The sequence below is a fragment of the Zootoca vivipara genome, chromosome 9 (assembly GCF_963506605.1).
Source record: "Zootoca vivipara chromosome 9, rZooViv1.1, whole genome shotgun sequence".
Taxonomy (NCBI): domain Eukaryota; kingdom Metazoa; phylum Chordata; class Lepidosauria; order Squamata; family Lacertidae; genus Zootoca; species Zootoca vivipara.
The window spans coordinates 21,225,747-21,252,993 of NC_083284.1; the positions used below are offsets into that span (position 1 = coordinate 21,225,747).

Sequence of the window (27,247 nt, forward strand, 5' to 3'; positions counted from 1 at the left end):
GCAGTGAATTATGATTGAAGCAACACAAACAGATATGGGGAGAAAGCTGAGACAAACCACAAACTGATGATACAAACCAATCCTGTGGCATAAATCACAAAGATGGCTATAGCTTTTGCTATGGATTTGAACAAAATAAAACCTACTTGCCACTGAATCATTGTTTGGAGGGGGGATTAGACGTGTTCTAGTTTCTGTCTCTTGCTTGGAACGCTCAAATCTAGTGTTCCATCTTATCCAGCATCACTCGAAAGTACTCATTTACAACCCCTTCTGAAGTCTCTCCCAGAGCAACCAGTTTAATTTTCCTTTGAGACTCATCAATGATTAGTTTTAAGAGCAAACAGCAGCCACCTTTCACTCTTTAAGATCTTACCAAAATGTTGGCATAGGTACAGCATGTAAGAGTGATTCAGGCATGTTATGGTAAAAAGCGAAGATCCATACCAAGCCATCGCTAGATGCCTTCTACAAAACAAAGAATCTTGTTGCAACTTAAAAGACTAACAAACCTGTTGTTGCAGGCAAGCATCTACATCATTAGATGCAACTCTAGATCAAGAAAGCTAATGCCATAATAGAAATGTGTTGATCTTTATGTTACCATAAGACTCTATTGCTTTTGGTGCAAAAAACCAACATTGTTACCTTTCTGTGAATTGTCTCAGTGTTTAATTACCAATTTCTCCTTTTTATTGTGATTATTAGTATAACAGAAGGATATCTTGGAAGTATTTTACAGAATTAGAGAAGGCATGTACATTGCTGGTGAAAGATTCTATGAACACTAAAACACCACTGGACACTGATCCAGAGTGTCTAGGAAACCATGGGAACTATTTGACAAACTGTGTAGGCTTCTGCACTGGTTTGCTTCATTTGAAGGGATTCATTTTTAGAGATCAGTCAAAGCAATGAAGTACCATAGTATGACCAATCTGAAATTAACGCCAGAGCAACTTGTGTTCTCTCTAATGAAAATGTTATTTCTAATCCCTATACAATCAACTGTAAATACTGTTTACTTGTGAGACAGCTACACCTGAGGTTCACAGCCTTAGGGAAATAACAATGCTAGATCCAGGGATTCCCCAATGTACAAATTTTCTTCAGGGATAGATTAACTTTGCTTGTCCCTTTGCATTTCAAAATGAAAACAACATACCTGCTTTGCAACTCCAACCAAAGAGAGTGATGAAGAAAAGAAAATGACGACAATTAATTAAGAAAGCTGTTTATGTGGCTACTAAAGCAATTATGGTTCATGGTGGTTCATGGTCATTAAGGAGTCAGAGGATTTGTAATATGGGACACCTCTTTTTTACACGATCCACAATTTCAAACCTCACGTAATAGTCCTAAAACAAGCATCAAGGGGATCGCCGAGACACAAACTGGCCTCTCTGAAAGAGTAAGGCTTTCAACACACCATTCCACAAGAGCTACAAAAGACAATGGCATTTATTATTACAAATTGACAATGCAAACCCAACCCTTTAAAGCAAGGGTACCCAAACTTACCGGGCTTCAGGCCAGTGCCCGCCGCGCCGATCACGCGGTGGGCCGGAGGGCGGGGTAGCGCACACCCATATGCATACACACACGCTATTTCTGGCACATTTCCGGGTCGGAGGAGTGCCGGAAATAGCTTGTGTGCATGCGCACGGGCTCCTCCAACCCGGAAGTGCGCCAGAAATGAAGCTTGCGCATGTGCACAAGCTATTTCCGGCACTCCTCTGACCCAGAAGTGGGCAGCCGCGCCACGCCGCTAAGAGCGGGCAGTGGCAGCGGGCGGTGGGGGTCGTCACAGGCCGGATAAAAAAGGCCTTCGGGCCGTATCCAGCCTGTGGACCGTAGTCTGGGGACCCCTGCTTTAAAGACAGAGATCCTAATAACCCTGAGTACCCTTACTATTGGAAGCTTACAGCTCATCATGGTTTATGGGGACCACTCTTTACTAATTTTGTGCTGTGTGTTCTACACAGCTCAGAATTTTATCATTTAGGTTGTTTCCTAGCTTACTTTTTGTATTTTGCTCTTTAAATAATAAAAAGTGCCCAACCTTAAAAAAAAATACTGAAGAGAAAAGGTTGGCATTTACGTAATCATTTTATGTTTCCTATGCATAGCATAGCCATATACAGAGTTATTATTAATAATGGCAAACAAGCTTCCCTGAAAGAGAGCACTGTCAGTTTGCCTGTATAGTGTGCAGATGCAGAAGAACAGTGAATGGACCATAGAATGTGCTTCTCTATTGCAAGCCGGAGAAGACTATGGACCAACTGCAGCCCCTTCCTGGACTATTTGCAACCCCCCAAGGAAGAGGTGGGAAATACGTGGCCCTTGAGATATTATTCAGTTCCCATCATCCCCAGCCAACTTGTCCTCCAATGGTCAGGAGTAGAGCTGCAGAGTTTAGTTTTGTACCACCCTTCACCTTATTGACCCCAGGATGGTTTACAACAGCCTTCCCCAACCCAGTGCCCTTCAAATGCTCTGGACTACAACTCCCATCATCCCTAGCTGCTTGCCACACTTGCTAGGGCTGATGGGAGTTATAGTCCAAAACATTTGGCGAGTACCATGTTGCGGGAAGGCTGGTTTACAATAATTAAAAACATAAAATACAATTCAAATACAACAGTAAAAGAAGTGTAGGGTTGTGATCGGTCAACTAATATGAAATAATGTTCAAATGTGTTTCAATCATTGATTTTATGGGGGGGAAATATCAACAGGCTTGATCCTTAAGCTACCTACAAGCTCTTATTGAGAAGGAATATTAACTTTACACAAACAAGTGCAATAAATTATCTTCTTACTTTTTTATTCCCCCCCCCTTCCCTGGCCACCAGGACCTGAGTGTAGTTTACGTGCTTTACTTAAACTCATCTTAGGTGCGCCAAGAGTGCATGGATGACCTAACATCATCTGACGTGCTTCTCATAAATGAGAAGGATTGTGCTCAGATCCTGCTTGCTTGCTTCCCTGTAGGCATCTGGTCAAGCACTTTGAGAGCAGGAAGCTTGACTTGGATGGGTCATTGGCCTGATGCAGCAGGTTCTTCTAATGTTCTTATAAACATAATCCGATACTCTTCCTCAACTTGCTGCAATGCAAATATTTTGGACTACATCACCCATCATCCCTATCTACTGGGGTTGATAGGAGCTGTAGTCAAAAGCATCTGGAGCATCTCATGTTGCAGAAAGTTGTTCTATTCACTAGTCAATGGCCTTTGCCATGTGATGACCGCTAATGCCTGCAATCACACCAAATGACTAGTAAGAGAAACTTTGCTATGCTGCTAGTTTTGCCCTCCACTGCTGAAGTGCTAAATATTGCCCACATTGCTGCCCTTGTGAACAAAGGCCACAAAAATAAAAATAAAAATTAATGCAAGCTGCCATATACAGTGGCATTTGCCTGTGGTCAAATAGATAGTCAATGACAAATGATAACATGCAGTGCCTTTTTTTCTGGGGGGACGCATACCCCCTAAACATTTTGTGAATCTAAGTTTGGCCTCAGTGAGGGGGCAGTATTTCAGCATGAGTAGGAAAATTAGAGTACCCCTAAACATTTTTTTTAGAAAAAGAAAAGGCACAATTGCATGAATTGACCCACTGCAGCATACTACTGGAGAAACAAAGATAATAGTAAGTAAGGATCTAGCATTGAAGGAAAATATGAGTGATCTGCAGAAAAGTTAAATCCTCTCATCCTAGCAGTAAGATGGGCACACTCATGATTGTGGAAATGCTTTCACAAATTGTTTACATTTATCATAGTGAGAGCTCACATCCGTCTTGAGCACCATGCTGCAATATTTGTAGCCTACGTACTAATCCAGCCAAGCCATATTTGACTCAGAGTTATCTGCAATTGGAGCAAATTCAAAGGCTATTCTCAAGCTTCAGAGACATTCTCACAGGATTACTAAGTGAAACCTTAGGTGGAGGAGACCAAAGGAAACCAGATGAAAGCTAGTAAGAGTCATTATAGATTAAAAATGTGCCAGTGTGGACAAAATGATGCATTTTAGCCTGCAAATTCTTCAGCATACCTTTGCCCTGGCACATTAAAATGCTGCACAGCGCATGGGGGGGGGGGAGAGAAAAGAAAAGAAACTTTGCCATATGACAACTTTAGAGGCAGAAAAGGGTTATTGTATTTGCTTCTTCGGTACTGTTTCTTTTATATGTCCATTCTTTGGATACCATTTGCATGTAACAAACACTGACAAGCACAGCGTAGCACTATTTTTTGTTATTAACACCAGATCCAGGTGCATAACCAGCTTTCCATACGTATGAACTGAAAAAGAAAGAAAGATATGGAATCATTCCTGCCATCTTTGAGTTGGTGCATTTCAGACTTCCTATCTTACAAACACCCTATATTGATAACCTTGCAAGAGATGACCTTATCAAAATGTGCAGTTAGCAATTCAAGAATCCTTCTTCATTCCAAGCCTGCTACTCCATACAACAGTTGTACAACAGAAATCAGAACCAACACCCAAAAGGCTGCATTTTGCAAACAGAAACGCAGGCAAACTTGAGGGAGGGACAGAGGCGCACACTTACAAGGCCTTCATCTTCCCTAGGTCATACTGCACCACTAGTGATCAAAGAGCATGATGCATTATCCTGTATATGTCTTTCAAAAACTCTTTACCCTGGCAGACTGTGCTACCTTAAGCAGCTTATCCCTAAACCACAGCCTTCCAACAACCTTTTACCATTCAAGAAGCAGCTGGCAAATGCAAAAACCAGGCAGATCCATCCTGGCCCCATGGCATTTGCATACAAAAACTTTTAACTAAGGATGTCAGAGAATTCCACTAAAACTGGGAGGGAAAATTGCCGGTGCTCACCTGTTTGTCCAATGTCTGGAACACAAATCAATCCAGCAAAAAGCACCCCCTCTAATCCAGGCGCTAAGGGACACAGATTCAGTCTCATGGAACACTCTATTTGAGCCTTACAGTGGTCAAATAATGTAACATTTCAACAGAAACAGGCAACATCCAAAGGCCAGGTGTTCTCTGTTCTAGGCCATGAATTCTGCAAATGTTAGTGAGGAGAGAAGTGTTTATTTGGCTGGGTTCTAGAGGAGATGCTTGCAAGTCCACAGAAGAAGAGAGCTGAGATGAAAGGGGGTGACAAGGAGGAAATAGGCTCATTCTACCATATGTGGTGGACTTGCCCCAAGATAAAAGGCTTCTGGGAAATGATTTATAATGAAATGAAAAAGATATATAAAAACACATTCTTGAAAAAACCAGAGGCCTTTTTGTTGGGAATAATTGGGGAGGAAATCCCAAAAAAGGATGTTAACTTGTTCATGTACGCCACCACAGCGGCGAGGATTTCGCTTGCGAAATACTGGAAGAAGGAAGAACTACCCTCTTTACAAGAATGGCAAATGAAAATGTTGGACTTTATGGAACTAGCAGAATTGACAGGAAGACTTCGAGACCAGGCGGATGAGAGAGTGGAGGAAGACTGGAAAAAATTTAGGGAATTATTTCTGAACAATAAAAGATGGATTACCTAGGGAAAGACCGAAGTTAAGGCATTGGGGATATAAGGAAAAGATTACAAAACTGGAAATTGAGTTATAAATATAGGACTGTGATTAAGATGAATTAAGGGGAAAAAATTATGGTGATGAATTTAAAAAGCAATGAGCTAGAAACTGTTACAGATGATTTTAAAATGAAAATCAGATAGAAGGGACTTGGGGAAGCAAAAGAGACAAAGATTTTAAAGATGATATAAGATGAAATGTATTTTTTTTTTGTTTATTGGTTTTGTCGTTTTGTATTTTTATGTTTTGTAGTGTTATTTTGTTAATGTGTTATGTTTTTTCAAATGTTCTTATAAAATTCAATAAAAAGCATTATTAAAAAAAAGAGATGAAAGGGGGTGACATTAAAACAAATATTAAGTTAAAAGAATTAGAGGGGATATTCATACCCTTCATTATACAAGACAGATATTTGCAGAATGAGTTCAGTGTTTTGGGACTTATCCCCTTCTTTTTTAAAAAGTGAAGCTGTTTGCATATTATTTTCCAGGTCTCAGAGGTTTTTATGCCCCAACATAACATATGGGATCACTGAAAGCAGGCACTGGCATCTCACTCTCATAAGTCATGTAAACCAAGCTATAAATCAGAAAAATAATTTGTGTGGCTGGCTTTTGGCATCTTAACCCCAGGTCTTTGTATAAACAAGTTAGCTGGGACTTGATGTTGGCAGTCTTGTAAAATCTTTAACAAAATAATAGGATAGCCATGTTGACTTCCAAACAGCAGTGTTGCTATGCCAACAACAACATGCCTTGCCTGAAAAAGAAGCTATAACATAGACTATTTGAATGTTACCCTGGCTATACATGGGAGCTCAGTTGTCCATCAGTGCTACCTAAAGTGGTGGTCTGTGGACCGATGCCAGTTTACGAGCCATTGGCTGCCCATCCCCGGGGACTCCACCTCAGCCCAGGTTGAGACCCAACATGGTACTGGTCCCTGACACAGTTGGGGGGGGGAATTGAACTGTCGGATCACCACATCAGATAGCTTGAGAAGCAACAGTTTAAATCAGGCACCCCCAAACCTCAGCCCTCCAAATGTTTTGGACTACAATTCCCATCTTCCCCGACCACTGGTCCTGTCAGCTAGGGATCATGGGAGTTGTAGGCCAAAACATCTGGAGGGCCGCAGTTTGGGGGTGCCTGGTTTAAATGAACCTAGCACAAGGGGTTTTCCCAATGGAGTTGCCACCCTCCTGATTGAGGGATATGTCATAAATCATCAATTCTACATCAAAGACTGACACCATCAAGCACAAACAGGGTTGGGTCCCTTAAGCTGGGATGGGTGACTTGTCATCCTCCAAATGTTTTTGCACCATTATCCCTGACCTCACTGGCTTGGATTGATGGGGGTTCATGTATATCTGGAGAGCCACAGGTGTCCCACCCCCAATTTAAATGTTTCCCAATTTGTGGAGAAGTGTTCAAGGAAACAATGCCTTCGGTGTTTACAAAGCTCCACTGCCAGTTTCAAAATACATGTGAAATAGCAAGCGGGAGAGTTTGACTAAAGCTCTTATTTCAACAATATTAACTTTTGGGGTAAACAAGGACTGTGAAAAGTGGCAGCGTAAGTGTCAATATTAAGTAGCAAGATTCACAGTCATAGCATTTATTTTTGCTGTCGTGTTACACCTCTGCAGATCATTAAGGATGCTTACAGGAAAAGAAACGCATGGAGACAACGAGTTTACCATGTGGACTCAGTGCACTCGGATCCTAGCTAGCTATTCAATTCAGGTCATACCAGCTGGCTATTTTCAGCTGCCTACCCTGGGATAAGTCAGCCATGCCCCAAATGTAAACAAAATGGCTCAGAAAAGTGATAAAAAAGCAATTAAGGAGCATCATTCTTCAAAAGAGGTGGCTTTGCTCCCATGAAATTTTGCAATCAGCTTCAATAGATCAAAAGACTATAACTATTTTAGATAAAAATAAACTGGGGGGGGGAGATATTATTAACAAAATAGCTTCAAAACAAATCATTACCAGTTACCACCCAACTAGCTCTTTGTAGCAACACTACCCCCCCAAAAAATACAACCAGCCAGAATAACTCTTAACTGATACTTAATGGTGTCATCTTTCACCAGGCCATAGGCACAATGCAAAATCATAGAATTGTAGAGTTGGAAGGGATCCCAGGGATCAACTAATCCAACCTCTGTGGATATAGCCAGCATGGGCAACCACTATAGAATACAAGCTATACAAGGCTGGTTTGCCTACTTTTTCCTAGAAGAAAGCAGTCATCATGAAGGACCTGAAACCCGAGAATATTGCTGGTATGTCATGCATTTCACCTTTTATCCAGGCACAAGTACTTCTTTCCATGAGCAGAAGTCTGCATGGAGTTTGCAAGCTCCCTTTCTTCCACAGAGTCAAGGAGACATGTTGGGCAGAAAGGTGAATAAAATTGAGTTCTTCCACAGTGTGTTTTAAACCTCTAAAGTAGTGGTTGGGAGCCTCTGGTTCTGAACCCCTACTTTGTAGGTTTTAAACACACAGTTCCAATGGTTCCAGCCGCACACAGATCCACCCCCTGCTCACATTTACAGTCCAAGCATGAGATGCTTTTACCAGCTTCTAAAGCACAGGTTGCATTATGGAAAAGAAACAAATGGCAGTCTCAGAAGCAGGAGCCATCAGACATAAGTAAAAACACACAACAAAGCCGCTTCTTGAAATCTGAGCTCATGCAACCACATAAAATACAGCATGCTTGCTAAGTTCTGCCTTGAAGTGGCAACCACTTTTGCAAGCTGTGGCTTCATTCATTTGTCTTTATGAGGCTTCTTGAAGGATACAAAAGAGCAATAAATATACCCTTCATCGTGATTTATAAGCAACATCGCCTTCAGCTGTAAAGCTTACTTTGCCATGTTTGAGCAACTCTGTCTAGAACTCACATAAAAATACTATTAAGAGCAAATTTACAATCTAATACTAAACTGCTAGAGAGGAATTGAAACATTACTAACACACTTATGAGTGCTGCAGCTGAGGGAGTGTTGGGGGGGGGGAACGCAAGAACCTGAAATGTTTTATCGTCCCAATCCTGATCAAGATTGCACATTTTAAGAGCAGTTATACAGACTTGCTAGGAAGCAAGCCCCCTTAAATACAGTGAGATTTCACTTCCAAGCAAAGTGTACATATGATTGGCTCAGGATGAGTAGTCTGAGGAATTCAGAAACAACCAGTTCAGTGCAAGATCTAATCCATTGCTTTATCTGACACCAGCTCGATTGATCCTTAAGCTGTAATTACCAACAGCTCTGATGCTATGTATTTTATAAATAAACTGTCTTCAGCGAAACTTCCAGATGTTGTGTTTGGATGTACAAGTTATCCACTGGTGTGTGTGTGTGTGTGTGTGTGCGTGTGTCGTGCAATAAGGAAGTGGGCAAAGCTGTGTTCATGTTGTTGGTGTGTAGAAATACCCTTCAGACAGGAAGGAAGAAAGCAGAGACAGAGCACGACTGCCTTACAAAGCATTCTGCCACCAGGAACAGGCTAGGAAGCTCATTGCTGTTCAAATTTGTATTGCTTGGCATGAGCTGTGTGACTGGCCTTTCCTACAGTCCCAGTACTGTGTTAATTAGAGGGTGTAAAAAAGAAAAAGTGGGGGGGGGAATACCATGTCATAGAGATAATTGCACAGAAGACATGAAGTACCTGGGCAAAGTTTTCCTCAAGATTTATTTGCAAAACTTCCTTGCTAGGAACACGGCAGCACCTGGCTGTAGAATAAATCTGCTCAACTATCAGAAGTAGTTTGTCTCTGAATACCAGTTGCTGGAAATTTTACGTGGGGGAAGAGTGCTGTTGTGCTCAGGTTCTGCTTATGGGCTTCCCATACACCCGCGGCTGGCCAATGCGAGAACAAGATGTTGGAGTGAGTCCACATTCCAGGTACTGTATATTCCAGGTACTGTACCTGCGTACAAGACTACTTTTTAACCCAGGAAAATCTTCTCCAAAGTCGGGTGTCATCTTATATGCCGGGTCGTATTTATTATACAGCAAGTATATCCCAAACTCTATATTTTAACTGGAAAGGCTGGGGGTCGTCTTATATGCCCAGTCGTCTTATACGCCAGAATATCCAGTATGTCTGAGGTTTGCCATAGGTCAACTGCCTATCTAGCATTGTGGGAGATGGAGAAAAGAGACAGATGGGGGAGAAAAACAGGTAAAAGGAGCAGAGCACTGATGGACTATGTTTCGTATTAGAAAAAGAGAGCATGTTGCAAAGTTAAAATACCTCCAGATACCGGTATTTTGCAAGACTTTATGGCTGCTATGAACATAATGGGCTTGGACTCAGGCACACCCTGATAGGTTGTGCAAACAGATTAGTGTTTTCAGTTTGTTTGTTTGTTTTAATTTTACCTCAGACTTCCCTTGTCTCCTACAAGATGAGGAGGGGATATATATATATATATATACCGTGTGTGTGTGTGTGTGTGTGTGTGTGTGTGTGTGTTTCTACTGAGATTTTGTAATATCAATGAACAATTGAGTAACAAAGAAGAAATAAACTTTATAGTAAACCATAAAGTGGGAAGAAAAATTAAGTTTTTGAAAAAAAACAAAGCTGTAATTTATTATTATTATTTATCTATTATTATTATTATTATTATTATTATTATTATTATTATCAAAAGGCTGGCTGCCTAAGCAAATCCCATTTCTCACATTTATATATTATATATTATGAGGTTTTTTGGGGTACTTTTAAAACTGTTAGTAAAAAACATTTCTTCAATTTTAAATAAAGTTTTAAAACATCTTTTAAAAATACTTCCAAGTCACTCTCGCCCCACAAAGCCAGGGCTTCCGACTCCTTTCCAGAAAGATCCTAGGCCAGGCATCCCCAAACTTCAGCCCTCCAGATGTTTTGGACTACAATTCCCATCATCCCTGACCACTGATCCTCTTAGCTAGGGATCATGGGAGTTGTAGGCCAAAACATCTGGAGGGCCACAGTTTGGGGATGCCTGTCCTAGGCAGTGAGAGACCATGTAGCAAATGTCACAACACCTTATTGCCAAATTTATTTATTCTATTTAAAAAATCTGTATACTGCCTTTCACCAGAAGGTGATAGGGCAGATAATAAACAGCATCTATACAACATACAAACATAGGTTTGGCTAAAATACGACATCATTCACACAACGTCACGACAATTCAGAAAGAGGACTCTTTTTCTTCAATAGGAAGAGCATCAATTTTCCCTTTGAAATGATCACCAACAACGGCCACTTTTTGATGCCAACTAACGTTTTTGCAACAAATCCCCACTCTCATCCCCAGACCTAGTTCAATAAAATGTGAATTTTACACTCAACTTTGGTTCAACAAACGCTGTTCGCCAAGAGTCCTACTTTTCTGCTTTATAGAAACAGCGTGAAATACCTTCAATTTTACAGCTTAATGGTCACCAAAACAGGGGCACAAACCACTTAAGCAACTCACACAGGAGTTTAAGAGCCTTGTTACTGTAGCTTATCTCACAGCATCCAGTCTTTGCTCCAAATCATCGTGCACTTCTCTAGCAAGCATATTATTTATCATCAGATAAGAAGCTGTCTTGTGACTCTTGGCAGTGGCAAGAGAACCATCCAGCATTAGAATATTATGCACAGCACGTCTGTATTTCTTCATTGGCAATAAGCAAAAAACAAAAACAAACGCCTTTTTTAAAGGAGGCAAACACACAGATGCTTGTTGATCTAAATTCAGCTTCCCTCAATCCAACATCTCACAAAAAGAGGCATTAAGCCAATATGGTGCCCCCTTACCATTGTTCATTTGTACAAAATGGCATAAACATTCTTTTTTTAAAAAAAAAAAGTTAAGCAAAGCTGCTCTTAAGCACTGCAGCTCTCAAAAATGAACTGAAAAAATGGCACTGAACTGAAATGAAATTTGCAGTGGCTTCAGTATTATCAGGAACCCATCGAAGCTTCGTAACTTCACAGCAGCCCACTGAACTCCATGCAAAGTCTTTGCTTTGATAATATAAGTTGTGTAATTTGGCTAACATGGAGGATAGCGACAGTTCAGCAACCCTTCCTTTTTGACTGCATTATTCTTTTTCTCTCTTTTTTTCTGGACATCATCTTGGCCTTTTAATGCAAGGCAATTTCATGGTCAAGGGGTGAACTAGCTGTAGTCCTGTGGACAACAGATAATTTAAAAAACCAAGTGCCTAATATTTCTCACTGGTAGAAAACACCCCATGTACACAAGGGGAATCCATGCTAGACATTACATCCTGGGCATGAAGCCATCACCCATGAGGATACTGAAATGCTAGATTGGCCTTAAAGGCAAGTAACTGACTGTTTGGGCTTCCCTGGTACAGCTGGAAGAAACAGCATTTGCCCTTGCCCAGAAAATCATGTTATGGGGGTGGCTTCCAAATATAAATAAGCTATATCTGCTTGTGCTTCAGCTAAGTACATGGGAGCATGCAGGGCACCAACTTTCTGCAAAAGGCTCTAGCAAAGCAGAAACAAGCATTAGGGCCATTAGTGGCATAGATGACTGCTTGCCTATTGCAACTGTGAGAATCCCAAGTACAGATCCCTAGTCCAGGGGTAGGCAGCCTAAGGCCCGTGGGCCAGATCCGGCCCAATCACCTTCTCAATCCGGCCCAATCACCTTCTCAATCCGGCCCACGGACAGTCCGGGAATCAGCGTGTTTTTACATGAGTAGAATGTGTCCTTTTATTTAAAATGCATCTCTGGGTTATTTGTGGGGCATGGGAATTCGTTCACCCCCCCAAAAAAATATATATAGTCCGGTCCACCACATGGTCTGAGGGACCGTGGACTGGCCCACAGCTGAAAAAGGTTGCTGACCCCTGCGCCTAGTCTGTCGTAAGTACCATACATATAGCCAGACATGGTCTCTCAAGTCAACTCCTGCTACCATCAAGGACTGTAGCAAAAACAATGGAGGGAGTTGTAAATCACTGCATGCATTGGAAAGTGCTATACAAACAGCTAAAGATAAATGAAGCGCATTTTTATGGTTAAGTTAGTCTCTATTGCAGAATGAACATTTTAGGAGTTTTGTATTATGAATATGTTTGTTTGTTTGTTTAAGGCTTGTAACCGATTTATATCTACTTGCAGTTTTGTTTGTTAAGTCACTCCGAGACATATATTTGTTTTTAACAAAGCAACTAACAACTGCAATAAATAAATAAATGCCAGTTAAGCTCCCACTATGGGTATTGAATGTGGTTATACGTGGGTATTCTGCAAAGATATTTAGGATGGTTTGGAGGTCATCCTCTGAGCGTGCGCACACTACGTTGTCATCAGCATACTGAAGCTCTATGACAGAAGTTATGGTAACCTTACTTTTTCCTTTCAGCCTGTTCAGATTGAAGAGCTTTCCATCTGTTTGATATATGATTTCTACTCCGGTGGGGAGTTTCCCATCAACAAAGTATAGGATCATGGCAACATCCAAAAAAAAACAAAGTGCTGCACCAACAAGTACAAAATAACCCCTCTGCAGCGCCACAAATCCAACTCAGTGGCGTAACGTTGGAAAATGTTGGTCACTTCTACCTAGGCAGTTACCTTTCCACAAGGGCCAACATTGATGCCAAAATCCAGCATCGCCTGAGCTCTGCGAGTGTGGCTTTCTCCTGATTGAAGTGCAGAGTGTTTGAGGACCGGGACATTCGCAGGGAAACCAAAGTGCTTGTTTACAAAGCTATTGTACTACCAACCTTACTATATGCTTGTGAAACATGGACCACCTATAAACGCCATCTCCAACTCCTCGAAAGATTCCATCAACCGTGTCTCCAAAATTTTTTACACATCACTCAGGAAGATAGGCGAACTAATATCAGTGTACTGGAAGAAGCAAAGATCACCAGTGTTGAAGCAATGATTCTTCAACATCAACTTCGTTGGACTGGTCATGTTGTGTGGATACCTGATGATCGTCTTCCAAAGCAACTACTCTATTCCAAACTTAAAAATGGAAAGCATAATGCTGGTGGTCAACAAAAGAGGTTTAAAGACTGTCTCAAGGCAGGTAGGTAGCCGTGTTGGTCTGGGTCGAAGTAAAATAAAAAAATTCCTTCAGTAGCACCTTAAAGACCAACTAAGTTTTTTATTTTGGTATGAGCTTTCGTGTGCATGCACACTTCTTCAGATACAGTGAAATAGGAGTCCCCAGGCACTTATGTAGAGAAGGGGTGGGGAGGGGGTGGGGGTGGTATCTGAAGAAGTGTGCATGCACACGAAAGCTCATACCAAAATAAAAACTTAGTTGGTCTTTAAGGTGCTACTGAAGGAATTTTTTTATTTTACTTGTCTCAAGGCAAATCTTTAAAAATGTAGTATAAACACTGACAACTGGGAAACACTGGCCTGCGAGCGCTCCAGTTGGAGAACAGCCTTTACCAAAGGTGTCATGGGCTTTGAAGAAACTCGATCTCAGGACGCAAGGGAGAAACGTGCTAAGAGGAAGGCACGGTTGGCAAATCCACACCGTGATTAACTCCCACCTGGAAACCAATGTCCCCACTGTGGAACGACCTGTGGATCCAGAACTGGCCTCCACAGTCACTTACGGACCCATTGTTAAAATCGTGTTTATGGAAGACAATCTTACTCGGCTACAAGTGATCGCCAAAGAAGACGATGACGGCGTGGGTATTAAAACAAGTGCTCCACTCTGATGCCGAAGTTTAAAGGATTTCAACATGCCTAACTTTCAGCTGAATTGCACTCATTTATTATAGCTGCTGCCCAGTGGTTAATACAAGGAAGACCATATAGCTCACTACAATAGACAGCCTGAGAGAAAGTATTGCACTCTTAACCCCTTGCTCAATGAAGGCACAGTGGGAGAGGACAGGGAGGAACTCACACTGTGGTTCCTTGGAAGACTATCAGAAGTTCCTCAGTAAAAAAACCCAATGACGACATACCAGCTTCCCTTGAGGACAACTTACCTAACACTAGCAATAGTCCCCTGCAGCCACAAGAGAATGTTAGGTTGCCACAACAGTTCTCAGAGGGCAACAATGAGGCTCAACTGGCCTGTGCTTTGTGCACACTGATAACACACACAAGGACATCCATGCTATAGCACGTAGCAATTCCTTAGCAGACTTCAATACAGAAAGGGCTCCCCGAGGGTTTAAGGTCTGAAAGCCACAGCCCTAGCAAGTGCTCATAACAGCAACTATTATCATTTTTAGGGGGTCGTCTGTTTCACTATGCGTTTTTTAAAAGTAACTTTTCAATACTCTTCTATGCATTATCTAGGACAGTGTTTCCCAAACTTGGTTCTCCAGCTGCTTTTTCAGACTACAGTTCCCATCATCCCTGACCACTGGGTTTTGCTAGCTGGGCGTGATGGGAGTTGTAGTCCAAAAGCAGCTGGAGACCCAAGTTTAGGAAACACTGCTCTAGGGCAGGAGTGGCTAACATCTTTTTGTCCCAAGGGCTACATTCATCCTTTGGCAATCCTGTAGAAGCTACATAGCAGCAGTGAGCATGGCTGGCCACACACTTCAATGCCACCAACAAATGCAGCACCCCCTCCTCAGCTGATCTGTACTATCACCCCTTCCACAGGCGGGGGGGGGGGGTTGGTAGGGGATTCTATCCCTATCAAGGTGCTTCACTCAGTACTATATCAAATTTATTTATTTATTTCTGCCGCCACTGCCAAAATCAGTGGGGTCTTGTGAAGACAGACAAAAATTACTGGTTAGCCACCTTTGCTCTAGGGCACATGCATTCCCAGCATGGTGTAGTGGTTAAGAGCGGTGAACTCATAATCTGGTGAACCGGGTTCACTTCCCCGCTCCTCCACCTGCAGCTGCTGGGAGACCTTGGGCTAGTCACACTTCTTTGAAGTCTCTCAGCCCCACTCACCTCACAGAGTGTTTGTTGTGGGGGAGGAAGGGAAAGGAGATTGTTAACCACTTTGAGACTCCTTAAGGGGAATGAAAGGCAGGATATCAAGTCCAAACTCCTCCTCCTCCTCCTCCTCCTCCTCCTCCTCCTCCTCCTCCTCCTCCTCCTCCTCCTCCTCCTCCTCCTCTTCCCTATAACTGAGCATTCCATTTGAGATTTCCCTTTGACTGAAAATTACTTGCATCAGTTTTATTTAAGAAATATGGTGAAAAAAGGATTCAGGCTATTTGGCTCTAGAACAGATGCTACTTTCACTACAGAAAGGCAGTTTACCTGCTAGTCGGGGGGCAGGGAGGAATGAACTCAGATACACTGGAGCCTGGTTTTCCCAGTAACTTCAATTCAGTCAAAACTTTGTGTGTTATCATACCAATAGAAATAAGTGTGGGAGTTATAGAAGATACTGCACACACGGACAGGGCAGTCTCAAGCAGGTCGCGCACCCTGGCGCTGAGGGGCGGAGATCGCTCCGGCGCTCCCGCCCTCGCAGGGTGCAGCATGGCTTCCGCGCGGCTGTGCAGCACCCGGCCTACCGGCCCAGCACCACCAGGACTCTGCCTAGAGCCAGCCCTGCACACAGATGAACCAGGGACTGTAAATGTCTCTCAGGACACATTTAAATCCTCAACTCCCTGTTCCATGCATTCTGTTGACTGGTCCTTTCTTGCACTTTTGTTGAGACAATGAGCAACATTTTAACCCTGATAATCCCTTGCACAGGATCCCAACAGCAGTGGACAATTAATACAGGCGCACTTATTAGGGAGTCCCATTGAAATATTTGGGATTAAGTTCCAAGTGAACATGCATGTGGTTGGAGGGTGAGAATCCAACACCCAGCAGTTATTTAAAACCTGTCCCCAAAATGACTCTTCTGTGCTTTTAGAACAATTATTTTCTGTGTCCTTGGGAATGCAAAACATTGTAGCAGTTCTGCACAAAGTTTCTTAAAATAAATTTTGCATCTTACTATGATGGTGAGGGGCCAGGCAGCTCTCTTTGTAATGTACAGAATAAGCTGGTCTTCTTGATCTACCGCCCAGAAATCCAGGTATCTCCTTCACAGAGGGCTTCAACTGCTATAATACGTTGGCTCCTAATAATGAGTCACCCGGTGACACATATTAATGTGCCAACTACTCATTACATAAGAGTTGGAACAAAGTTGTATGAAATAGTGACATGCTTCCCAGGCCCATTCCATTAGTGCAACCTGGATAGCTATATGAGTCATGCACCCCAACAGACCTTTGCAGTTTGAATGGTGGTGGTGCTCAGAAACCCAGGAGGGACAGCTCACTTCTCTGTGAAGTTTATTTCATACTCTCATTCTTTCAGTGTGCTTTATGAAGCCATCAGTCTTTATTGGAAAGCTCCACTGCCACCACTACACTCTAGGCATGTACGACTATTTCCACAATATCGCCTTTAGCACATTCACCACGGATTACCACATACAATCAAATCGCATCCACTTTGCTCATCTGCTAGCATGCAAGGGAAACAAACCACACTCCCTGGCTCACCATCACATCCAAACCAGGTGCTGTGGTTTGCTTCACTCCATAAGGTAAGACATTTTTCTTTGGCATACCATCATGATTTGCTTGGAGTGAAACAAGCCATAATCCCTGAATTGGGCACAATGCCAAGCCTGGGCATGTTAGTTTGAGTCCTCCATGTGCCAGTTGGGAGGAGCCAATGAGGCATGATTTCCATGGTAAATCATGACTTACCATGACATGCAAATACAGACACCCTTGGGGAAAGTCGTATTAGCTCAAAAACCTTCGGCTTCCAGAGTATCTGAATTCACGCAGGCACACAAACCAATGAACAGCTGTTAGTGTTTTGAAAGGCCGACCAACATAAAATACATAGAAAGCTCTGGAGAAGGATTGAAAACATAGGAAGTTTTTTACGAAGTCAGACAATAGGTCCATCCTCCTCTGTATTGCCTACACCAACCAACAGAGGATTCACCAGGTTTCAGACAGGGAGCCTGTCCCCGCTCTACATGGAGACACCAGGGATTGAATCTGTGACCTTTTCTCCACAAAGCATGTGCTCTACACCACTGAGCTCCCTTAAATTGCTAGCTATTGGGTGCCCAAGTGTTTTAAAGAGTGGGTCTTACCTTTGCCTTCCCCACCCCAACACCAATCATAAGCTCACAGCAGAGCCGTAGTGGTACCTCTACTTATGAATAACTCTACTTACGAATGTTTCTACTTACGAATGGAGCTCCGTCCGCCATCTTGGATGCAGTTTAGATAGGATTTTTTCTACTTACGAATTTTTAGATAGGGTTGCTTCAACTTATGTATTTTTTCTCCCAATGCATTCCTATGGGATTCGACTTACAATTTTTTTCGACTTACAAATGTGCATTCGGAATGCATTAAATTCGTAAGTAGAGGTACCACTGTACTAATGCCCTCTACTGCCTCATCCCAATTGCTGGTAGATCCCAAGAAGATTAATGTGACTAGAGAAATGTGCTGTGGACAGGCTGAGTGTGAAGAGTAGAAGCATACAAATATCTTCAAATATATTATGGGTTTTAACATGGAGGGTGGAGCAAGCTTGTTTTCTCCTGCTCTGTAGGGTAAGACTCAAATCAATGGCTTCAAGTTACAATAAAGGTGATTCAGACTAAACATCAGGAAACTTTCTGACAATAGGAGCTGTTTGACTCCCTTGGGAAGTGGTGAGGTTGGATAGGCCATCTGTCAGCTTTAGTTGGGAATTCCTGCATTGCAGTGGGTTGGACTAGATCAGGCATCCCCAAACATCGGCTCACCAGATGTTTTGGACTACAATTCCCATCATCCCTGACCACTGGTCCTGTTAGCTAGGGATCATGGGAGTTGCAGGCCAAAACATCTGGAGGGCCGCAGTTTGGGGATGCCTGGACTAGATGACCCTTGGCATCCCTTCCAATTCTAGGGGGGGAAGTGACTGCAGCTATGAGTGTGTGAGTGTGTGAGTGTGTGAGTGTGTGTGTGTGTGTGTGTGTTTTAAGGCTCTCACATAATGATAGGTGAATTATTTCAAAAGCAGCGGAAAAATAATGATTATGTCAAATCTGATTCTGAAGGTGTCTTCTTCATTTTTAAAATATTGTTTCCCCTTCAAAAATTACTTAAGCCACCTTTGTTCTTGTACAAAGTGTTAGTTGTAAAGTAAATGTCCTTACAAGAAACAGCATGTCCCATGACCAGCCTTCTTTCGCTTCCTCCTTAACACGTGTATTCTAGTACTGCCATTTCGGAGACACCATTTCACTTGGGATTGCTGAGCATAGGAAGCTGGCTCATACCGAAACAGACCACTGGTTCATCTAGTTCAGTACTGTTTACACTTAGTGGCAGCCGCTCTCTGGGGTTTCAGGCAAGGGGCAATCCCAGTCCTACCCCGACATGCAGGCAAAGTAGAGCTACGGCCCTACCCTTTCAGATCATGAGCATCTATCACAGGGGTTCCCAAACTAAGGCCCGGGGGCCAGATGCAGCCCAATCACCTTCTAAATCCGGCCCGCGGAAGGTCCGGAAATCAGCATGTTTTTACATGAGTAGATTGCGTCCTTTTATTTAAAATGCATCTCTGGGTTATTTGTGGGGCTTGCCTGGTGTTTTTACATGAATAGAATGTGTCCTTTTATTAAAAATGCATATCTGGGTTATTTGTGGGGCATATGAATTCATTCATTTTTTTTTTCAAAATATAGTCCGGCCCCCCACAAGGTCTGAGGGACAGTGGACCGGCCCCATGCTGAAAAAGTTTGCTGACCCCTGATCTATCAGCTTGTCTGAAAGCCAATAGAGCATTTGTTCCATCCTTTCCCCTGCCCCACCCCCATTTCCAACCCCAGGATGTAACTAAGAAAAACGTATGTACTGCTTTCAAGAAATGAAGTACCCTTGGCCCTCCTCCAACTCCCACCAATTCAAGCCAGCACAGAATATACACAAGGAAGATCAGCAACATCTGGAAGACCACACGTTCCCCCCAGCCCAGGTTTAAGATATCACTCAGTAACTTGTGTTGCATGCACAAGGACCCAGGTGTACTTCCTGGTATCTCTAGGGAAGGCCAGGAAAAACTGGAGAGCTGTTGCCCATCAGTATGGTCCAGCACAGCCATAGGCAAACTCAGCCCTCCATATGCTTTGGGACTACAACTCCCATCATCCCGGACCACTGGTCCTGTTAGCTAGGGATGGTGGGAGTTGTAGTCCCCAAACATCTGGAGGGCCGAGTTTGCCTATGCCTGGTCCAGCCTCTGTCAACCCCATACAAGCTGTTCACCATGCCTATTGTCTATGTTGCATGGCACTGAAGTAAACTGCAAACCCAACATGTAATTATATAACAGCATCAACCTATGAGTTATATTGAAAACTAAATTCTTATAACAAAAAAGCCTCCAGTCTTCTTCTAGGTAACTGTGACCTATCAAAATTAGCAGTATCTTAACACGCTACCTCTTCCCTGCTTCTCTTTCTCTGCCGTCAGGCAAATTCCTGGCCTGTTTTTCTTTCTGAGATAGCCAAGAGAATGAATCAAAGCTAAGATATGTATTGCTCACAAAGGAATTTTATTCCCAAATAAATGTCCTTAATACAAAACCAGGTGTCGTGAGAATTTTTCATTGACCCATTTTATATTCAATCCAGATATGCCCCCCCCCAAGATTTCTTAGCTAAGAATCACAAAACCAAACAGATGAAACTTGCCTGAGGGTAACCAAAATAACCTGGAAGTTGTGTAATTTTAAAATATTTGAAAGTATTCAGAGCCAGATGCTCAACATTTCCAAAGAGAGGGAAAAGGCATCGATCAGATCTTCACTAACTTGGCTGCAAGTACCACTGAACAAAATGGGACGTACTTTTAAGTAAATGTGATGGGATTAAGCTGTACAAAATATTTTCCAAGTAGAGAATTCAGGATTCTAATTGAACAGTTACATATATTGCTACTATATTACATACTATGTTACAGAGGTAGGCAATGGGGTGCCCTCCAGATGTTGTTGGACTACTGTTTCAATCTTCCCTGACTGCTGACCATGCTATCTGGAGCTGATAGGAGTTTCAGACCAGCAAGATGTAGAGGTTATTGAACTACTAATATATTACAACTGGGCAAACAAATTATTTCTTTCTACAATGCATCTTCATTTTTGTATCAGTGCAGGAAAAATACCATTTAACAAAATGAGGTCTGTTCTGCTTCATATTCATTTTAAGCCTTAGTATCCATTTCCTCCAGGTTCCATATTTAACAACTTAAATTATTTTCAAACACTTAATAAAATAAACATTGGTTAAATCATTTCATATCTTATTGGTAAAATGTTGACATGTGTCATCGTGACCTCCATCAGACCAGCTGAACAAATATGTGAAATACAACTTAATCTATGCCAAGTTATAGCCTGTGCTACTCAGCCTAATCCTAACATTTACTCAGAAGTAAATCCCATCAAATTCAGTGGATGTTACTCTCAAGCAAGTATGCAGGCTAGGTTTTCATGAATTATTTTTACAGGAATATAGGCTCTACATGGCCCAAATAGATAGTAAGGTTCGCCTGGTTAACGAATTATGGCAAACTCAATGCATTTCTGTTGTAGGAAAAATTATTGGCAGAATTGCAAGCCTTGTGTTTGCTGATGTGGCATGAATGTAAGGAGCCCAATGAAACAAGAACCTTTATGTAAAATGCTCCCCTTTCCAGAGTTCACTCCCCTCTGAACTCCCCTGTTCAGAGTTCACTTTTCCTAATCTGGAAAATAAATGCAAGAGGCCTTGCCATATTACTTTATTTACAATTGTAGGCCAATCCTGTATATACCGTATTTTTCGCTCCATAAGACGCACGTTTTCCCTCCTAGAAAGGGAGGGGGAAATGTCTGTGCGTCTTAGGGAGCGAAGGCACTGGACGGCAGTGGGATCCCTCAGCTGCAGTTGCAAGCGGAGGGATGCCTCTGCCGCAGGAGCCATGGCTCCCAGTGATGGCGGAGCAATGAGCAGCCCAAAAGCAGCCCTTTGGGGCTGCTCCTTCCTCCGCCGCAACCGCCAACAGCGGCAAAGGGGCAGGGGAGGAAGAAGCCCCCTGAAAGCAACCCTTTCAGGCCTCTCTCCCAACCGCGCCTCTTGTGGCTGCCCCAGCGAGAGGTGGCGGCGGGACCGGTTGTTTATTAAATAGTTTAGTACAACACTTGATTCAGAATATTTTTTTTCTTGTTTTCCTCCTCTAAAAACTAAGTGCGTCTCATGGTCAGGTGCCTCTTATGGAGCAAAAAATACAGTAACTTACTCAGAAGCAAGCTCTACCAAAGTAGGAACAGATTGCTTCAGATAAGTGTGTATTAGAACTGGAAGCCTTAGTATTTTATCATTTGCACTTAAATTGACCGAAAGCCAAATCTGAGTGCAGCCCATATTCAGAGGCCTTGCCATATTACTTTATTTACAATTGTAGGCCAATCCTGTATATACCGTATTTTTCGCTCCATAAGACGCACGTTTTCCCTCCTAGAAAGGGAGGGGGAAATGTCTGTGCGTCTTAGGGAGCGAAGGCACTGGACGGCAGTGGGATCCCTCAGCTGCAGTTGCAAGCGGAGGGATGCCTCTGCCGCAGGAGCCATGGCTCCCAGTGATGGCGGAGCAATGAGCAGCCCAAAAGCAGCCCTTTGGGGCTGCTCCTTCCTCCGCCGCAACCGCCAACAGCGGCAAAGGGGCAGGGGAGGAAGAAGCCCCCTGAAAGCAACCCTTTCAGGCCTCTCTCCCAACCGCGCCTCTTGTGGCTGCCCCAGCGAGAGGTGGCGGCGGGACCGGTTGTTTATTAAATAGTTTAGTACAACACTTGATTCAGAATATTTTTTTTCTTGTTTTCCTCCTCTAAAAACTAAGTGCGTCTCATGGTCAGGTGCCTCTTATGGAGCAAAAAATACAGTAACTTACTCAGAAGCAAGCTCTACCAAAGTAGGAACAGATTGCTTCAGATAAGTGTGTATTAGAACTGGAAGCCTTAGTATTTTATCATTTGCACTTAAATTGACCGAAAGCCAAATCTGAGTGCAGCCCATATTCAGAGATAACAAATCAATTTAATCAAATTTCTTGACCAATAACTCCTACTCAAAATTCCTTCTAGAGCTGCAGGGAATCCTCCACAACACTTCAGAAGTCTCTGCTTCCACATCCAACTCCCAAGATTTATACAGCTTCTGCTGCACTTATATGCAATGCTGGAACCATGTTACAGGCACAGGGTTTTAAATTTACTTATTGTGATACCACAAAACGTTCCATCAAGTTCAATGGCTTTGCTCTTGGGCAAGTATGCAGTCTCGCGGTACAAGGCAAAGAATGTTTACTCAGAAGTAAATACCTCCAGAGTTTAACCAGGTTAACTCCCACATAAATGCGTACAGGATTAGAGCCTAAGGTGGCATAGCACAAAATGTTCTCCTTCACTCAAATTGTAATATAATAATGTATAGATGATTACAAGTGGGAACTGTAACAAAATATTACAGTGTGAACTGCTCCTACTCAGGTTTCCTTCCAGCCAGCCAGCCAAGGCCTCTTCTAGGCACCCTGAACACTCCATTCCACATCCCCCACCCACCCACACAACCGGCTAGCATTCTGTGCCCACAGCTCCATTGGGGTTTCCCCTCACAGTTGCTTTTCTTAAGGGGAAAAAAGAAACTTCTGCAAACCTTTGGGATCCCTCAAGCCCACTGAAACCTCTGCCTTGTGTGTGTATGGTGCCTACCAATATGTAAGGATAGGCCCTTGGAGAACTTGGTTCAATATCAGTATGAAAATACAAAGCAACTTTACACCAATGTTTTTAGCTAATATTTCCACTGATTCGCAAGTAAACACATGCATGTTGAAATGGGGCTCATTTAACCAATGCTATTTCCAGCCCAGGCCTCTTTGATTTTACAACAAAAATCAGCAATAAATAGATCCAGCTTTCCTTTTTTTAAAAAAAAGGCTTTAAGGGTTTGCATTTTAATAAGAGTTTTTTAAGCCATTGGTCCTATAAAAACATGCTTACACACTCAAACATACTCTTACAACCCAGCAGCATGTATGTTTGTTTCCTTGGATGAATGCCACCAGTTTCAATGGATGTGTTTAGGAACTGCAGCCTTCAAAGATGTAATCCTGCCTCATTAATGCCAACAGGGATGCTGCTATTGATCTTAGTAGGAAGTGGATTGGGCCCTTGGTGACAATCCTGTACAATTGAACTTGTAATAATTCAACAATTTAACATTTGTAACAAAAGAAGCCCAGTGAAATTATTAGGACATGATATTCCAAGTTTTGGTTCAGAATGTAGGGCAGGAATCCTATGCATATTTTATTGGCAGTCAATGCAACTAAATTAGTGTGGATTTCTGGATAAACATGGCTAATACTGTATTGGTAAATTACACACACTAGCATCTTTTGCACAACCATATTTAGCCTTTTCCACAGTGTGCATGTGAATGCATGTGTGCAAGAGAGAAAACCCACACATTCTTCAGTGGCTTTTTTTTTATATGAGGATTTCAATGGATGTTGAAAAAGAAATCATGCATCTTGAACATAGCATTTCAAAAATTAAATGCATGGGTTTTTGAAACCTATAAAGTTACGCACACATTCATAGAGAAACATGGACACAGTAGCCAAATATGTCTGCAAGATAACTTCACATCTAGCCAAGCCAATTTACCAGGGGTTGTGCAGAGTGCAGGAAGGGAAACAAAAAATGGTGGTGGAAACAATGTAATGCTTTGCTAGAGGGCTTGCCCTGGCTGCACATCTGCACTCATTTCTTAAATCCCAATAGTTAGATTCTAGACAAATCCATCTGCAATCCTCATCCATGAAAGGAATGGATCCCGCTAGTGATAGGATGGCATCGCTCAAAGATTCCTGCTGCAGTAAGTAAGCTTGCCTGTTACCATACCAGCATTGGCTAAGAGAAAAAAGACAAAGGGGAGGAGGAAATGGCTGTACACATACAGGTGGAATTCTCTGCTTGCAAGGGAAGGACAGAGAAGTGGGCCAAAAGGGACAGCCAATAGAAAGGGAAGAACCCACCACCACCATTTCCTTCCTTCCTTCCTTCCTTCCTTCTCCCCCTACCCCAACCAATCAACTGCTATCTCTAGGTTATCTGCATCAAGCAGTATGGTAATGGGAGGAAAGGAAAACAGCTGTGTCAAGGGGGTGGGTGCGGGAGATTTGGGGAGGGGGGGAGAGGGAGAGAAGACAAACCCAGCTGTCAAAACCTGAAGATACACATAGAGAGAGGGAGAGGCATATTTCTACAGGCGGGGGGGGGGAGCTGAAATACGTTTCAGGGAGGAGGGATCCCGCTCGGAGCCAGCAGAAGAGGCTTCCAAGAGGGCCACCCACACCGAGGTGGGCGGAGGGAAGGTGGAAATGCCCCCAAGGAATAGAGGTGGGGGCGACGGAGAGAAAGGGAAGGGGGACATGCTGTGTGTGTGTGTGTGTGTGTGTGCGTGTGTGCGTGTGTCCCACACTCCTCTCCGGGGCTTCCAGCTGCAAAGGAGGAGGAAGCCGAGGGTTTTCCTTCCACACCCCAACAGTCTCTCCACCCCCCACCCCACGATTTGCCTCTCGCGAGCCCCGTGCAAGCACTCCAAAGGAGGGAGGGAAATTGCTGCAATATAACAAGAGAGAGAGAGAAAGGAGCAGCTGGAGTGCCATTAGAATAGAGACGTCGAGATCTACAGAGTGGGGGATTAATTCAAATAAAAGGAAAATTGCGCCCCCGCTGCAATCGCCTACGTTACTAGTCCATAGTGCCGCGCCGCATACGCAGCCCCTTCCACCATCCCCATCGCCGGGTACTCGCTTCCTATTTCTACCGCCGCCACCCTCCCCGCGCGCGCACTCCTTCCTCCCCCGCCCCCCCGCCCCGCCTTGCCCATTTGGCAACCGCAGCCCCGCTAAAGAGACAGGCAGCCCGCGCCAAGCCAGCCTCCCTTTCTCTTTCCCCTCGCGAAAGCGCAGAGACGTGTGTGCGTGTGAATACGAGAATCTCCCGCCAGGCAGGGTCCTCCGCCCGCGACCCCCTCTCCCCCTTCAGAGGGGCTCCCCACCCCCCACCCTGGGCTGCCCGCAAGCCACGGGCTCTCCGCTCACCTTTCACCACCCTCTCCGTCGTCGACAACTTCGGATCCAGCGCCTTGTGTTCAGACATTTCCAGCGTCGCCTGGAGGAGGAGGAAGGCAGCCGAGGCTCGACTCGCTTCTCCCTCACCAGACACAAAGCTGAAGGCGGCGGCGGCGACAGCGGCTGCAGCAGCACCAAAGGCGGCCGCGCAAACGACGTCCCTCCGGCTCCCGGTCGCCTCGGCTGCGGTTCAACTTCACGCCTTGCTCCGCCTGCTGCTCTCGCTCGTTCGCTCGCTCCTTCTCTTTTTCCCGGTGCTGCTGCTGCTGCTGCTTGCACCGCTCCTCCTCCCTCCTCCGGATTTTTTCTCCTTGCCCCCTCTTTATGTCAATCACGCCTCTCTTTTATTAGAATTAGTGGCCGAAGGGTGGGGGTGGGTGCTGAAGAGAGAAAACGCAGTCGAAGGCGGCGAGGAATTAAAAGGCGCGGGGTGGGGGCAGCGAAGCCGGAAGATTAAGCGCGCGGCTGAAGAAAAACACACACAGAAAACCACGCAGCAGTCCACACGGCGCCGGGGAAGACGAAGTGCTGCTGCCGCTGCTGCTCCGACTCCTCCTGCTGCCGCTGCACGGGATCCGCGCCGTGCCTTCCCCTCCGCCTCCGCCTCCACCGCCGCGTCGCCTTCCTTGTCGTCGTCGTCGTCTCCTTCTCGCAGCGCCGCCACCCCTTTCGCAGGGTCTCTCCTTTCACTCACGCAGCCGCAGCCACTAGAGCTCCGCTTAATCCGAGGCGCAACCTACCCTCGCCGCCTAAAGGCTTCCACTTGCCTCTCCCTCCCCCGTTGCCAAAACGCTAGCTCAGCACCCATTGGCTGGGGTCGGGCTGCCAATCACTGTCAAGGTAGCTTGACTCTCCTCCTTCCTTCCCTCCCACCCTCTTGAAACGCCTCTCCACTGCTCCTTCTCTCTCAGGTGTTCGCCGCCGCTGCTTTCACCATGCGCAATAGCGCGCGGCGCTTTCACGGCGCGAGGACGTGGGAATGAGCGGGAGGGGGTGGTGAGGGCAGAGAGGGGGTGGTGAGGGCGCGTGGGGGGGTGTCCTGCCCGGAGGAGGAGGAGGTGGGGGGGGACACACTAGAACTGCGGCAATAGCAAAAGGAGGGGGCGGGGAACTCGAGCCCTGCGAGGGTTTGGTTGAGCAGGAGGAGCGAAAGACTAGGAGAGCGCTCATTCGCCTCAGGCGGAGGAAGGGCTGGGGAAGAAGGAGACTCCGCTGCGGCTGCCTGGACGGGCGCTTTTCTGGGAGGGACAAGCCAGGCCCGCGGCTTCTTCTCGCCGGCCCCCATGGCATCTCCGAGGCCGCCCCCGCAGCTGCGAGGAGGGCGCCTGGGTGTATCATTAGCAAGCGGGGGCGGCCTCGGCTTGCCAGTCACTGTATCCGCGCTTTGCTACAAACAGAACGAACGGGGAAGAAACGGTGGGGGGGAGAGGGGGGAAGCTCCTGGG

General features: G+C 44.4%; 1 protein-coding gene across 5 annotated transcripts in view; it reads right to left on the reverse strand.

The window, feature by feature from the left end:
- The window catches only part of PPP3CA (protein phosphatase 3 catalytic subunit alpha), a 191,607-nt gene extending 165,041 nt beyond the window's left edge, over positions 1-26,566 (reverse strand). For 2 of the 5 annotated variants that reach the window (XM_035112123.2, XM_035112121.2), the window contains exon 1: positions 25,773-26,566. In XM_035112123.2, the coding sequence (XP_034968014.1) occupies positions 25,773-25,830 (58 nt within the window). In that variant the 5' untranslated portion in view covers positions 25,831-26,566. The remainder of the gene's footprint in view (positions 1-25,772) is intronic. The other 3 variants (XM_035112124.2, XM_035112125.2, XM_035112126.2) reach the window with 3 other exon arrangements.
- Positions 26,567-27,247: the final 681 nt, after the last annotated feature.